At 36.0% G+C, this 15,148-nt stretch overlaps 1 protein-coding gene across 5 annotated transcripts in view; it reads left to right on the top strand.

The window, feature by feature from the left end:
* camsap2a (calmodulin regulated spectrin-associated protein family, member 2a) overlaps nucleotides 1–15,148 on the top strand; it is a 38,880-nt gene that overhangs the window by 9,295 nt on the left and 14,437 nt on the right. For 4 of the 5 annotated variants that reach the window (XM_055049714.1, XM_055049696.1, XM_055049704.1 and 1 more), the window contains exons 3-7: nucleotides 7,033–7,194; nucleotides 7,919–7,999; nucleotides 13,055–13,087; nucleotides 14,172–14,313; nucleotides 14,694–14,833. In XM_055049714.1, the coding sequence (XP_054905689.1) occupies nucleotides 7,033–7,194; nucleotides 7,919–7,999; nucleotides 13,055–13,087; nucleotides 14,172–14,313; nucleotides 14,694–14,833 (558 nt within the window). The remainder of the gene's footprint in view (nucleotides 1–7,032; nucleotides 7,195–7,918; nucleotides 8,000–13,054; nucleotides 13,088–14,171; nucleotides 14,314–14,693; nucleotides 14,834–15,148) is intronic. The other variant, XM_055049724.1, reaches the window with a different exon arrangement.

The raw sequence follows: 15,148 nt of genomic DNA, 5'->3' as shown, positions 1-15,148 counted from the left end.
AACTGTTCCACTAAAATGTTTCACCTTCTGATTACTTTATTCATACTTTAAGCCTATTAAGCATTCTTAAATCTCCTTAGAGTTTAAAGAAGGGATTTTATGACTAATATCTCACCCTCTGCAGTTATTGCAAGCTGTGGATTACAGGGATGTAATGCAGCGGTAATGAATATTTTCTTAAAATATTACCTGTGCCTGATTTGGTAGCTTTCTTTGTTCTAAGCTAATGAACACTAAATGAGCATTTGAGATAGAAGATGTGTAGCTAGATGATATATGATATGCTTTATAAATAGCTTATCTATATCACGGTAACATTTAGGAAATATTTGCAGGTGATCTGTTGATATGTTCTTTGCTCAGGCCCACTTCACTTCAATTCACAGCAACAACATATAACTGTGCTTGTCTTTATTTAACTTTTGATTTTCTGGCCATCATACCTTTGTAATATTTCACATATTTCACCTCACCAGTAATATGTTCTTTGAAAATCTGTATATCAGATTTCTGTGCCTCCATCATCAGTTTTAACGTTACTCTCAAAGACACTGAAGAGACCATAAAGATGGTTTCTGATCTTTATTGTTGTGAGGTTGTCTTAGTTCTGAGTTAGATGTATTTTAAAAAAGCTAATGAAAACAAGACTACATTTTTTCTTTTCCTGACAGAACAGTGATGATCATGCTGCAGAAAATAATGTTACCCTCCTTTACTGATTCATGCTGAACAAACAAAGGCAGCAGAGAAAGCTCCTGGAGAGGGATTTTTAAATAGCATGATATTCGGCACTTTGAAGTTTAATTTGAACTACTCTATAAGGTTCCACTGCTACTTGGATTAAAATGAGGTTTATTACACTAGCACTCTTTTATTTCTATCAGCATACATATATTTTCAAACCAGAGGCCTCTTTAGGCACATAGTTGAGGGTCAGCACTGGCTAAGAACCCTGATCTAAGGTTAATTGTGAGGTTTTCACCTAATTGCTAGGCTCTTTTTGGAGCATATTCAGGGAGAAGGTATGCTGCTCCAAACAATTCATGCCAGACCTCACAGTTGGCATTTTGGAGATGTTAAAATCTGCTTGTGTGAAACTGTGTGTGAGCACACTTTTAATCAGGATCTCATTTTGGTGGACAACTGAAGACAACCTACCATCTACTCATCTGAAAGTTAAAACCAATGTGAAATGATCTGAGTAAGGAAAACTACATTTTTGATTTAGTTTGCTAATATGAAAAGACATTTATGCTTGGGTGTTTTACTCCTTCAGCAGTAAGGATGTTATAATTGCGGTTACACATGTCTACTTGTTGACTGAGCTTGTTCATGCTGCCTTAGTTAATCTTGGTTAAAAAATCTTCTCCAGGTGATTCTCTCAAATTTGGGACACATTTATAGAATATTTTTACCTTTGTATTTAGATGCCACTTTATGCATTTCTGAACTTTTTTTGTACATATTTTAAGTCTTCATCCATTTTCTCCCTACCTGCCAGTGCATAAATAAAAAGGCAAAGTGCATATAAAAGGTTAAAACCTTTTTTTCCACAGTATAGCATTTTCTATTTTCAGAACATTTTCTGACCTGTGAAGAGACCAAAGAGAGATACAGCTAAGTGGTTTTCCATGTCCAGCAGAGTACTTACCTGAAATAAGACAGCTTCAGCTTCGTGCCTTAGCCTAGAACTTTCACAGGAGAACCATACAACTAAAACAGAGCATATTTCAGTATTATTTTGTGTTCAAACTAATTTTAAACCACACATATATTTTGATTGATTTGTATTGCGTGAGTTCCAAGCACTTTGTTTAGTGGAGTTTCTTTTCTAAAAATAATCATTAAAGCCTTGACGTGGGGTTTTTCTGTGTGACTGAGTATTTGTAGTACTAACCAACGGCAGCATATTTTCTGAAGAAATAAAGTCAGTCTGGTGATTCTAAGGGTTTCCTAAAGATCTTTTTCTATGCTTTGCCTCAGTAGCTGGGAAGATGTATGCACTGCATATTTGTATTGTCATCAAAGCCTACTAGAGGTTCAAAGTACTGACTTTGAAGATTTTTGTTGGATTTACAATGGAGACATGATTGTGCAGAAAAATACATTGGAGAGACCCTTTAGCAGGTATCTGTGGTTCACATTTACAATTCTTTTATGCAATGTTAAGTCAACCTTCTACCAAGAATTGGCCATCATATTTTTTCAATGCCGTATTAAAGATGAGCGGTATTTACCTTTTTTCCCAGAGAGCGTGGTGTGTGGCAGTACAATGTAAAATAAGATATCGGCCGTGAAGCTGCATCTCCTTACCGCCTGAGGGGCCGGGGCGGTTGTGCGCATGCGCGGAGCTGGGGCGCTTGTGCGTGGCCAGGGCACAACCGTTTTATAAAGCGCATGTGGGGTTGGACAACTTCCGGTGGCTATAGTGTTAGCATTAAAGGCTAGGAAAATGGCTTAGTCTCGGCGCAGTTGTTTTTGTTCAGTCCCTGGTTGTTCATGTGGGGCAAGAAAACAGCCTTATTTATCATACCATGCGTTCCCTACGGACCCGGACCAACAGAGGCAGTGGATCCAGGCAATCCGAAGATATGAAGGTCCGGACTTTTGCATAAAGACGGGGAGCACTTTCGTATGTAGCCGCCACTTCACACCGGAGGATTTTGTTAGCGGATCCACCACCAGCCGCCTTAGAAGTGGAGCTGTTCCTTCCCTGTTTGCCTGGAATAACTTCACTGCACCGGCAATGAGAGAGTCTGCTTTCGAGAGGGCTAAGAAACGGCAGTTTGTCCTCTCAGAAAGCTAGCCAGGCTGAAGATGCTACTGCGGACCATGATTATATGGCACATCCACTCGCAGGTAAAAGTATACATATATTATGTATGTATATATATGTAAGTATGTATATATTTTCCATGTAACATAATTTCAGTAAAATATAACTGTTGCTATATTATTATTATTTATTATTATCACATAATAATGAGATTATGTGGTTATGTATATTGTGGAGAGATTAAGTCAATGGCTGAACACATACATGCTCCGACTCACAACATGTATTGATCTTCACAGAAGTAATGTTTCAAATATATAATTAAAACTTATTGCTAACCGTATGTTTTGATAATTTATTTTGTGGTTTTACAGGTGCACTTGATGAAGCTCTGGATTATATTAATAAGAAGTTGGAGGCAGACTTCAAAAAGTGGATTTGTCTGCCACACTTTTTAGCCGCTACTGGAAATGCTGAAAAAGCAAAAATATTTGTGTTTTATTCTTTATAATATGCTGGTGTATTGGTGGTTGCATGGTTTAAAACAGATTTTATTATGATTATAGTGATCAAATACCTCACTATATATTTTTATAGTTATCGGCCAGAAATTTTGATCTTGTCAAAAACTAAATCAATCTTATTGATTAATTCTTGGAATCTTATTAGTACCCCAGTTAAGGCATCTGATCTTAGTGAGCTAGAGCGATCTACTGAAATTTAGCAGAGCAGCTGTGGTTGGAGGAGTTTGATGCTAATCTTTGCTAATAGAAAGCATATGTGTGCTGCAAACCTAAAGGTTATAGACCATCATGATATAACAGGGGGAAAAAACTACTACAAATGTCAGGGTGGATTTGTTACAACAGCAATAAAGCTTTGGTCTTTCTTCTTTTTGCCTTTTATCCCCCCTACGGCCATTAAGTTGCTACTGTCCTTACATATTCTACTATATTTAATCAGAAGTGGATTCATACTCTCTTCTGATGGAAGTGGAGTATGGTCCTTTGTCATTTGGTAAACAGTTCTGTATCTGGTACTGTAAATAACCTGAAATATGTTTTTTGGTGCCTAAGCATGCCAAAACATTTGTGTGCTGCTTGCCAAGACCAATTAGAGAGGCCTTTTCTCATTTTAGATAAATAACATTAGACAGTTGTATTTGTTTTGTTACAACAAATGCTTTGTTACAGGATTAGGTCATAACTTGGCTAGTTGGCAACTCTGCTGCAGACTAAAAACAGATTGTTGCTATTCTGTAAACAATACAATTAACAAATAATCTTCTCAAAGAGAAAACTATGAATATCAGTTAATCTCAAAACAGCCTTAAAATCCATGAACCAGTATGATATTTTCAAAGTGCAATATTGATTGTACTGTTACTCTGCTATAGTTGTGCTTTTATGAGCAAGAGATTGCACCTATTTTTCAGTGCCGTGTGATTAATCAGTCTGAAGATTTCAAATTTTGAGAATGCTTTTACCTTTTCTTACCATTTTACATGTTTAAAGTGTGAACAGTGTATATATGCAAAACAGAACAAGTATTTTTTTAAATTACTGAGGCACCAGACAATATTTACTGTCACTATATTAACATCTACAGTGTGAGTAGTGTGAGGAGCTCCTAAATCTGAAGAAGTGTTTTTACTATAACACATCTTACCTCACATTACGCTGACATCATTCAAATTAATTAGAGATGGTGAGTCTGGTTTAGTTAACAAGATCAATTCCCTCTGTTGTCATTTTATGTTATCAGACCAGATTACATCCAATATCTGCTGAGTAATATTGGAATATTACTCAGCAGATGTGCTCCCTTTGAAGGTTCACACTGATATCTTGGCTTTTCTAAAATTACTGTTTTACATCAAGCGTATTTTTGCGCAAGTGTAGAAATAATTTAGTTTTAAATACAAGTGATAGTATTTATGTGCCTGTCTAAGTATGTGTGTCTCTGGGATTATGTTTAACACTGTTTGGACAAGTTTAATGAGGGCCAGTAGGAACCAGTTTGGCAGTGTATTATTAAATGTGGTTGTTTTGGTGCTCTGATGCCAAATTACAGATGGAGGAAATGAAGCATTACACTAGTGAGATTTCACAGTTAATTCAGTCGGACCTGCAAATTCTCCATTATTATTGGATTGATGAATTTTTTTATTCTTTATTTTTAGGGAGAATCTTATGAATATATCTTCATGTATTCATAATATATTTTCCAGAATATTTTATCACATTTCAAAGATAATGTATTAATTGTTTCAGAGCAGGTGTGTATTTAAATGGTAAGTTTATAGCTAAATAACACTGAATACTGAGAGAAGATCTAGTGTGCTGGAATAATCTAAGTATTCAAATCTCATTAGTAAAATCTTTTTTTTTTTTCACTCAAGAAGGACTTTTGATAATTGCTGGTCAATAATTTTTACAGAGATAATGCTTGAATAGTTACAAGTTTTCATAGTTACTACTATGTGCCAAAACAATTTATCCAATTTTATTTTAATATGTTAAAGTGTGCTGAACAACTAGGTCTACATAAGCAGAATCAGAGCAATCTCTGATTCTGGATGCTTTGATTTACAGAGCATATGTATTTAGAGCATTGTTTATTGCCATTTACTGGATTGAAAATGTGACTTGTGTTCAATAAACATTATTTATTCATGATTTTATGAAAACAGAGACTTTGTCAAATCTTTTCAGGGGTTTTATAAAATCATTGACCGAGTTTCGTTTTCTTTAAAAGTAAGGAAGGTAGATACCATCCATATTTTACATAATGCAGCCTAGGCACAAATTCAAACTGGAAGACTCTTCCTAGCCCCACCTGCATCAGCCAACTGGTGTACCCTGCTCATCACCGTCATCCAATCAACGCTGGTCCAAGACACGTCATGTCCAATCACTGTCCAAGTCCCAGCTGATGAGGACCTCCATCCATGGCGTCTTTCGCTTTCCAGCAGAGCTCAACCCACCATCACCCCTTCACTTTCACTCGCCTGGCCATCCGGCCACATTCTTCACAAACCTCCACCAGTTCCGGGTCTCTGGGGGATGACGTTCCTGTCAGCATCGGGAATGCTCATTTGAGAGCTTATTGCAAAAAATTTTGCAATAACCGATGTCCTCAGCTGGGGTCTGAGCACCAAAGACTGTAATTTTGTATGTCAATAAACTCTTTTAATTGTCTTCCCCTCTCTCTTTCTGAGTCTCCAGATTGCAATTAGTGATTAGCCGTCAAAAACATTATGCAACAAAAATCTGATTGATGCAGCAATATACTTTTGACACTTTTCAAATAAAAACCTAGGATTTTGCAATAGCAAATGGAGCAACCACATGTAATAGATGACACTTATTTTACATGAACTCTGCTGCCTGAAATATGCTTTAATTGGATTCTCAAAGGCTAACAGTCGCTGTGAGAAAACTGGGTCTCGTAACAAGGGATGAAAGGGATGGAGACACTTGTTTCCAGGGCAACAGAAACGATGGGTTTAAGCTAAGGATCGTCAGATGTTCATTAAAGAAAATAGATTTTATTTTCATTTTAGTGGTGTTCTATTTTGTCAAAACTTTTTCATTTTCTATGAATCTGCTGAGACTCATCGGCAGATTATGTTGTAGTCAATATTTTACTGAGGTAAAAATCTGGTCATGGTTAAAAAGGGACACTGATCAGTCTGTCAGGTGTACAAACTCGGTTAAGTTTTTTTAATCGCTCATTCTCTGTTTCCTTTCTCACAGCTGGAGTTACTTATCTTAAGATCCTATTTCTTGTAAAGTGAAGAGAATGTTATTTTGATTGTTTGAGACTCAGCTGCGTTGATTTACCTCTGATATCAGAGATCCAAGTTAGGAGTGTTCTAATTGCAAGTTAAAAAATGGGATTTTGAAATTACTGGAAATAAATGCGACTAATAATATACTAATCATTTTCAATTTCATATACATTAAAACACCAGAGAATTTGTTTTCAAATAACAATTTCATAGCACTGAGTTTTAATGTTTCTGATTTATTAGGATACAAACAATCAAATGCACTAATAAAGAATAATGTCCATATTTATTTACTCAATTATGTTTGCCCTTCAGCCATATTGGACACAAGTCAAATATGACCCAAGACAAAAATTCAGACTTTGGACAAATTAAAACACTCCACCATTAATGTGGATAAACTGGACCTTAACTGCACATGAACTGTTAGTTTTCACCTGCTATTGTGCTGTTGTTCTCCCAGGGTGCCCACTTGGCCATGATTGACACTCTGATGATGGCGTACACAGTAGAGACGGTAAATGTGGAGAAAGTAATGGCTTGCACTCATCAGTATTCATCCTGCGACTCCGAGGAGGAAAGACCATATGATACAGAGGACGCTGTAACCACCTGGATTAACAAGGTTTGGTATTGTTTTTCTATTGCAGTTAAAGGCTTTAATTATATTAATTCCAATGTCTAGAATTGTATCTGCTTATGCATACAAAATGCAGGTTACTGTTTGTTTAACAGAAAAAAACATTTCTCAATTACAAACTTAAACTTGTATTAGATTGACTGACGGAACTTAACATAAATACATTAACTTGGGAAAATATTCACACCCTCTAAATTTTGTCACATCAGTGTGTAACAACAAACTTCAGTGTATTAGAATTGTATGTGGTAGTTCAACACAAAATACATTATTGTGGATTTTTTTTTTCTTTTCTGTTAATATATTTCTCCCATTCATATAAATTGCAACATGGTTGCTTTTGTACGGCTGTATGCACAGACAGCTCGCAGATGCACTAGAGGAGAATCCAGTCGGACTCTGTTTACATTCTTCCAGATCTGGGCTTCAAACAGACTCAGAGAAGACAAAGGGTTACAGGAGGTGTGGTCATGGTCTCGTAACAGGGGATGAAAGGGATGGAGCCATATGCCAGAAAGGCATATGGCTCTCTGTTGGATTACTGTCTATTTCCACAACGTGCGGTTTATAGCACACTGAATTAAAACAATGTTTATGTTCTGTGACGTAAAACCATCATTGTTTTATTTATTTAATCACTTGAAGCTGTGTTTTACACTCTCAAAGATGTTTCTTTGATAATAGAGTATTATTTTTCCTCCCCCATTAGGTAAATGAGTATCTGAAAGATGTTGTTGCTCATGAACAGAAGAAGGAGACACAGAGTGCTGAGCAGACTGGGAGTCCTAGGGTGGGTGTTTTCTTTTGACTTTTCTCATCTCGCTGTAACACTTCACACACTGCATATACTGTACACAGTGTGATGGACACATTCAATTGAGCTGAGTGAAATCCTTGGCTCCAAGTAATGGATTTACCACAGCATTTCTCTTTGACTGGCACTTAGTTTTTCCAGACCTCTGTTACTACAGTACTTCAGACAAGTTTCTTGACTGTGTGAAGCTGTTTAAACTCAGCCAGCATCTGGAAAAATCTTTTGTCAGATATTTTTGTTTCATGAATATCAAACCGAGAGATTAGATGCTAAAGGCATTGTTGTTTACCCACTCATCTTTTGAATCTTTGTCAGAGGGTCAGGACTCTACAGTCTAATTAGATAAGCAGTTATTTAGTCTTGGTTGAACCTTGTTCAGGATTTCCCCACAGTCACAAATCACTTGTGTAACTTTCTCCAGAATCAGTGCAAATTTTTTATACTCTAAGACATAGAGGTGATGCATATGTGTTTTTTTTTATGTATAACTGAAGTAGTCTCTGTATTCTGCCTGTTGCAGTCTGTTTACCAAAACAGTTTATTACCCATTGAGTATTGCAATAACTCATTCATGCTTGATATATATCATAATGAGCATTTCATTCTTTAGATAAAAACATGCATTGGCAAAAATATGCGCCAAAATTTGTATTGCATTTGATCTTCAAACAGATTTCAAGTGTGTGCTGTTTTAAAAACACTATTCTCTAATTTGCAAAACATTTAAATAAGAAAACAAACAATTTCAAAAAAAGTTAAGCAAAATATATATTTAGGTGACTGGTAAATTGAAACAGCTAGATTTCTAGTATTTTTTAAGGTCTGCATCATTTGGATAGCAACTATGTGATGGAAATAGACAATTTAGGGATAATCAAAAACTGTTTCTTTCATATTCATTTCTATCTTTATTGCAGTGAATGCCACAACATATGATAAAATTTAAGTTCAAATTATATTGCATGCAAGAACTCTGACAGTTTTTTTTGTTTCCATGAGTTATGCAAACGTACTCCTCTGTAAAATTGGATCCAAGTTCATAGTGCAGCTGTTTCTAAGGTTTTCACCCTTCCAGTCATATATACAGCCGGTGTCTGATTTTATGGCATCTTTGTCATAGCAATTTATTATCCACTAGCGATAAAATTGTATCATAGTTTGCTACTGAAGCAGGAGTGGATGTACTTAGTATTTTTATGGCTCCACTTTGTTTTAGCATCTGTGATGCATTTATTATTATGCAGCAGTGAGGAGGAGGAGAGTTCCAAACAACTTGTCAGAGAGGAAAAGAGGTGAATGATGTCACTCATGAACTCACCTTCATGTTTATCCTTCAAGCCTTGTCTGGCCGTCTCCCTTCCAGGTCCTTGAATAGTCACTGCCAGCAGTTTTAAAGAAAGAATTGACTTTTGAAATGCTGCAGTGACTTCCTCTCTGTCACCTGGATCTTAAACATATTCAGGGACTGAGAAAAAATATATTTTTTATTACTGACATACAGTTGTCATATGTTCTACCTCCATTTCTTTTGCCTCCAAGAAAAAAAAATAATATTTTTTCCATCTCTCTCTCCCAGGTTATGCCATACAACCCACAATCCACACAACACCATTGGTGTTGCTTCATTTTAAAGATGTTAAAAGCCCATCTCATGCTAAACTGGCAGCTCAGCTGCCTTGTTTTGACCTCCAGAGATGGAGAACTGCACTTCCTTTTCTCAGGGCTGCACAGTGTTTGACGATGATCTGACTAGTCAGTGTGCAGACACAGCAGTGCATGCCTCAGCTATCCTTCACAAACATGCAGCAAGACACATGCTTTAACTGGTGAAGTGGAACCAGAAAGTGAAATCATATCCTCATTGACTCTTCTGTGGGGGTTTTGTACTACTAAACCAAAAACTGAATGATAAACATGGTTACTTATTATTACCTATCTAGCCTGGTCTGATGCTGATTTTTGGATGATAACAAATCCCCTTGTTTGGCCAATGAGATGTGGAGTTGACCTTCCACTGTCCTCATGAACCTCAAGGCTACTAGCCTTAAATGCTGTGTGTGTGTTGGTGTTGTGTCTTTGTTGTGACTTGTATGTCTTTTGCTTATGGCAGACGTTGCTCTAGTTTAATAGACAAACTCGCTAAATGCTTCATTTGAACACATTCAGATGAACTAATGTATATAACAGACAGATTTCAGGCTCTCTGGAGATTATATGCATTTTTCAGTTTAAAGTCTAATTGTTAAGTCTAAAGTTACAGTATTTGTGCAATCCAACCAAAACTTTAGCAAAACATTAAATCACTCTCTTTGTAGCAATTACATAATAACTTATTATGTTAGGTTAGGTAATTTACAGTATTATTGTAATGATGATGTGGTGAAGAGCAAACTCTTTAGCATATCTATCTAGATTAAACATGTTATGATTGTGTATGACATCATTTTGTCATGCACCAGTCAATCAGATAATGATCAAAAGGTGGCAATTTCCAACTAATTAACTCTAAATAGTGATCAGCAGGTAATGTACTAGAAAATATGTCCTTCAAGTGACCCAAAACTGAAATTCCCTATTTTTTTCTGCCTGTAAACACATTAAAAGATAGCATGTTTTTTTGTTGTTGTTTTTTTAAATCAAGCTTAGATAATGGTAAGGCTCACATGTTTTGATGCATGACTGAGAACAATTTTTGAATCTCTTCATTATGCTGAGTTCACAATTATTGTATATATCAAGGACACTGCAGCAGACAAAATAACCCTTGATACTCAAAGAGAACTATAGCTGAAAGTTTTATTTTAAATAATCAGTAGTTTGCTATTAATTTTCTTAGAGGAAAAGTTTGTCATTTTGAGAAGGAAAATATAAATGACTATAGGATCGCAAGTTACTAAAAACCAGTTGCCTTCAAAAATGTGCAATGCTACATTTGCTACCTCCACCAGCTTTTTGTCCCCCTGCCTAACCTTCTTACTGTCTGCTGTAGGTCTGCAGTTTGTATGAGTCACGAAAACAGACAGTGAGAGACCCACCCTTCTAGGACAGTCAGGGCGACACTGACTTTATTTTATCCCATCAATTATTTGTAGGGGTGATGGTGGCAACATGACAAGTGTTTGGACGGTTGATTTATTTTTTCCTCTAAGGACTTTATGTGCCCTCATGGGTTTGACTGGTGGATACACTGTGTAGCACTATTCAGTGAAAAGTCTAGCATCAGCTTAGAAGCTGACAGTCTTCCTCTTGTTAGCAAGCTGTGGTATTTGGAGCTTGAATGATCTGAAAAGTGCATACTGACCTTTGAATAAAATTTATTGGCATTACCAAGCCATCCAATCATATAACTCCTCTGTATCTGATAATAATGACACCTGAATAAATATTTTCAAATTTGCCTTTGCTGGTTTTCAGATTGGCCTGTGAGAGTTTGCTTACTTTGTATTGTTGAGGACCACAGCTTAATTGTTTCCTGGCTCTGGAGGGAGTTAGCAGTTTGTCTTAGTCTACAGATGCACTTTTCCACAAGAATGACTTTATGACACGGCCGCAAAAACTTTCAGGCTTTGAGTTGAAGGGAAAAAACACAATCAAGTTGTTGGCACAGAAACCATCTGTTAAAAATATCATTGGATGTTATTAGTGAATGTAATTACAATAGCAAAGAACTGTACAACACTAAGAGAGAAAAGCTTGTACGAACACTAAATTGTCATAAATTTTTTCTGCAGATTGTAATATAATGAGTCAAGTATGAGGCAAACATAATCCTAATTCTTGTGTTCAAATTGTGAATGAACAAAGTATTTACAACGAGTGTTACTTATCAATTGATTGCAACTCATTTGCACAGATTCGGACTAAATCTTGACTTCCTCATGTTTATAAGCTGATCAGTTCTACCTACATATATTCTGACATCCTGACCGACAGATAAAACTGATTAACCACTAATATGTTGATTAGATTAGATCTGGTGTGGGTGAGTGCTGTGACACTAATCAAATCAAATTTGTCTTCTTTTTTTTTTTTTTACTTTTTGTGCCTTTTCTATTTATATTGATGATTTCATTAGTGTCTCTATTTCACAGCTTTCCTTCTTTGAAGTTATGGAAATGGACCTCATTTTGATCGACATGTGAATTTTGGGTTTTGATTCCTCAAAGTAGTGTGGGAATTAACTTTTAGGTGCAACAAGCCTCTTCTGGAAGCAGCTTACATCGTCAGAGCATAGCTGACAGATTTTGACATGAATGCAGTAGAAATGTGATTTGAATTTTCTCTTTCATGAGACGGGTTTTTATCAACTTGACAGCGAACATTTGAACAGTCTAGATACACTCTGGTATTTTAGTGTGAATCTATTGGAACTGACATGGAAAAGTGACTGTTAAATTTAAAATACCAACTTCACAGCATTTTATTCATAGCCCTTAAAGGGAAGTTGTACTTTTATTTTTGCTCCTCTAAATTATAATGCATTATCTCATGTCAAAAAGACTTATGTAATTGCATGTGATGGCCAAAGATAAGAATGTAAATAACAGTGTCATGGCTAACAAGTTCTACAATTGTCTTTATATATAACAAAAGTGACAAAAATGGTTTTAGGAGAAGGAAACCTTCTGTTCATTTCTTATTTTTCTTGAATACATCCCCTTGAATTTTAATTTACAAAAAGTACACTTTGTCATGTTTATATCATTTACTATAAAGCCAGGACCGAATCACAGTAAATGTTCTTACCACACATTTCTTACATCGGAACGTGACAGTTATTTTGTTGTTTCCACATGAAAGAAAATATAAAAAGCCAAAAAGTGAAAGCAATTTAGACATATTACAACTAAACTATACAGTTTTTTTTAAGATGAGTGGGATTTATTTCATACACACAAAAACAATTACCAACACTTCTTACTTTGGTGTCAGTGCTTTTATGTTACTGCTTATGTTACTAATTGCATTACTAACTAATCTCATTGAGAACATTTCTTTATGGTTCCTTTTCCCTCTGCTTTGCTGTTGCAGTCTCCAACCAAGTGGTACATGAAGCTTGTGCCTGTAAGTCCACTTATCACTGCTGCCCCTTTTGCATCTGTGTTTATAGTGATTTAGACAATATTAGATAAATATTCTATTGCAATGTGAATGTTGAACATTGTCACAATAGTAGTTGCTACTAACCCAGATTTTCCTAATTAGTCCTTTTCTCAAAGCTCAATACATGGTAATAGCTTTTGGATCTTGCTCTTCATACCACTGAACTCTATGACTGTGCTGAAAGGGATCAAAAATAATGAAAGGCAGAGAAACTGGTCAAATTTAATATTGCCAAGCAGGCCATTACAAATGAATATGAATACACTAATATTGCAATAATTTGGATGGATATATTGTGCAGTTCTACCTCATTTGTTTGTTGTGTACGTAGAATTTCTATTTGTCTTGTCAAGGTCATTATTATTTTATACACATCAGAGAGATGACAAAAATCTTCTGATTCTTATCAAACTTGCTTCAGTACCTACTAAATGTAGGGATAAGTTTAGTCATAAAAACTTATCTTTTTTGATTGTGGCCTTACCTATTTATTACATACTTCCGTATATATTGTATATATTGTAGGTTATACAACATTGAGGAGTTGCTTAAGTTCTCCCATGATTAAACATAAGACAAGAAAAAATACTTTATGGTTTTTAGACATCGAGGAAGAAATACTGTTATAGTTTGAAATCCATATTTTAGTTATTGTCATTTGAGTGACAAACCCCTTATGTTTTTTATTTCACCCAGAGAAAATTAATTGAACCACAGTACAACATTTGCATATGAATCATTTTAAAAGCTATTGTTTCTTGTCTTTGGCATATGCCAGTCCATTTCCAAAGTCATCTAATTACTTTCATTCATGAGTAAATTCTCTAAATTCACACTGTTCTCTCAACTATCTGCCAATTCTTGAAAGCGCTAATGAAAGCCCAGCTGTTGTGAGGGTCGCTCCATTAATTGTGCTTAATTTTGCCTCCCATTAAGTGAATGAAAAACAGAAACAACAGGATAAGTCTGAGTTACAAGCTACTGCAAATCTAAGCAAGATGCTGTTCTGCAAAGCACTTGGGTTTATAGCTGTTTATATCAACAGGCTCGCTATCGGAAAGAGCAGGCCTCTACCCAGCTGGCTCCCTGGATCCCCCCAGTGGACAACCTGCTTAAGGACAGCACAGACGGCTCGGCTTTGGGTGCACTGCTGCATTTCTACTGCCCTCAGCTGCTGCCCCTGGATGGTAAGGAGATGAGATGGAAACAGTTGCTGTTTTTAGATTCTGATGTCAGAAAAGAGAGGGTTATAGTGTAGGTTTACTGAGTGGATCAGTTGTCTTTCACAAACAGAAGATGCATTCAATTGAAGGACCAAGTAAACTAACATATCTGCTTTGTAAACACATGGTAATTTACTCATTTAGCTGAGGATCAGGGAGAAAGACAGCTAAACCCACTATTAAATAACAGTAAGCCACTACCTTGACATTTAAGACTTTTCCAAAAGTTTGAGGAAAACTACCTCAGCTGTTTCTGGAAAAAAAAGATTGTTCATTTATCAGTGCAAAAAATCTCTAGTCATCAAATTTTGTCTGACAGCTGACAGTTCTGACTGCCCTCATAGATGTCTGTCTGAAGGAGAATATGAGTCTGGCCGACCGACTCTACAACCTGCAGCTCATTCAGGACTTCTGCAAAGACAACCTGAACAGCTGCTGCTATTTCAGTGTGGAGGACATGCTCTACGCCTCCTCAACCATCAAGGTACAGCCTAAATCAGCATGCACCATTTTTCTTCAACAAAAGACAAAAATTTCAAAATTATCATGTCAAAATTATCATGAATGATTTCATAATGTTTAGGTCTGCAGTTCTAAACTTCTTGCTGCTTTTTTCTCCATTTGGACAGTTAGCTTATTGTCCAAACACTAACTAATTCTACTCCGATACATTATTAGGAAAGTTTTGGTTTTATCTATTTTGGTGGATTTGTTATTCTCTGAAGCCATATGGGATACAGAGAAGAAACCCATATGGTTTAGTTGTGTATCGGGAGAAAGACTGAAGAAAAGAAAAAAA

This window comes from Poeciliopsis prolifica, unplaced genomic scaffold, assembly GCF_027474105.1.
Source record: "Poeciliopsis prolifica strain line A6 unplaced genomic scaffold, Auburn_PproV2 SCAFFOLD002, whole genome shotgun sequence".
In the NCBI taxonomy this organism is placed as follows: Eukaryota; Metazoa; Chordata; class Actinopteri; order Cyprinodontiformes; family Poeciliidae; genus Poeciliopsis; species Poeciliopsis prolifica.
Note: the sequence above shows the minus strand (reverse complement) of the source record. Positions and strands in the feature narration are given on the sequence as shown.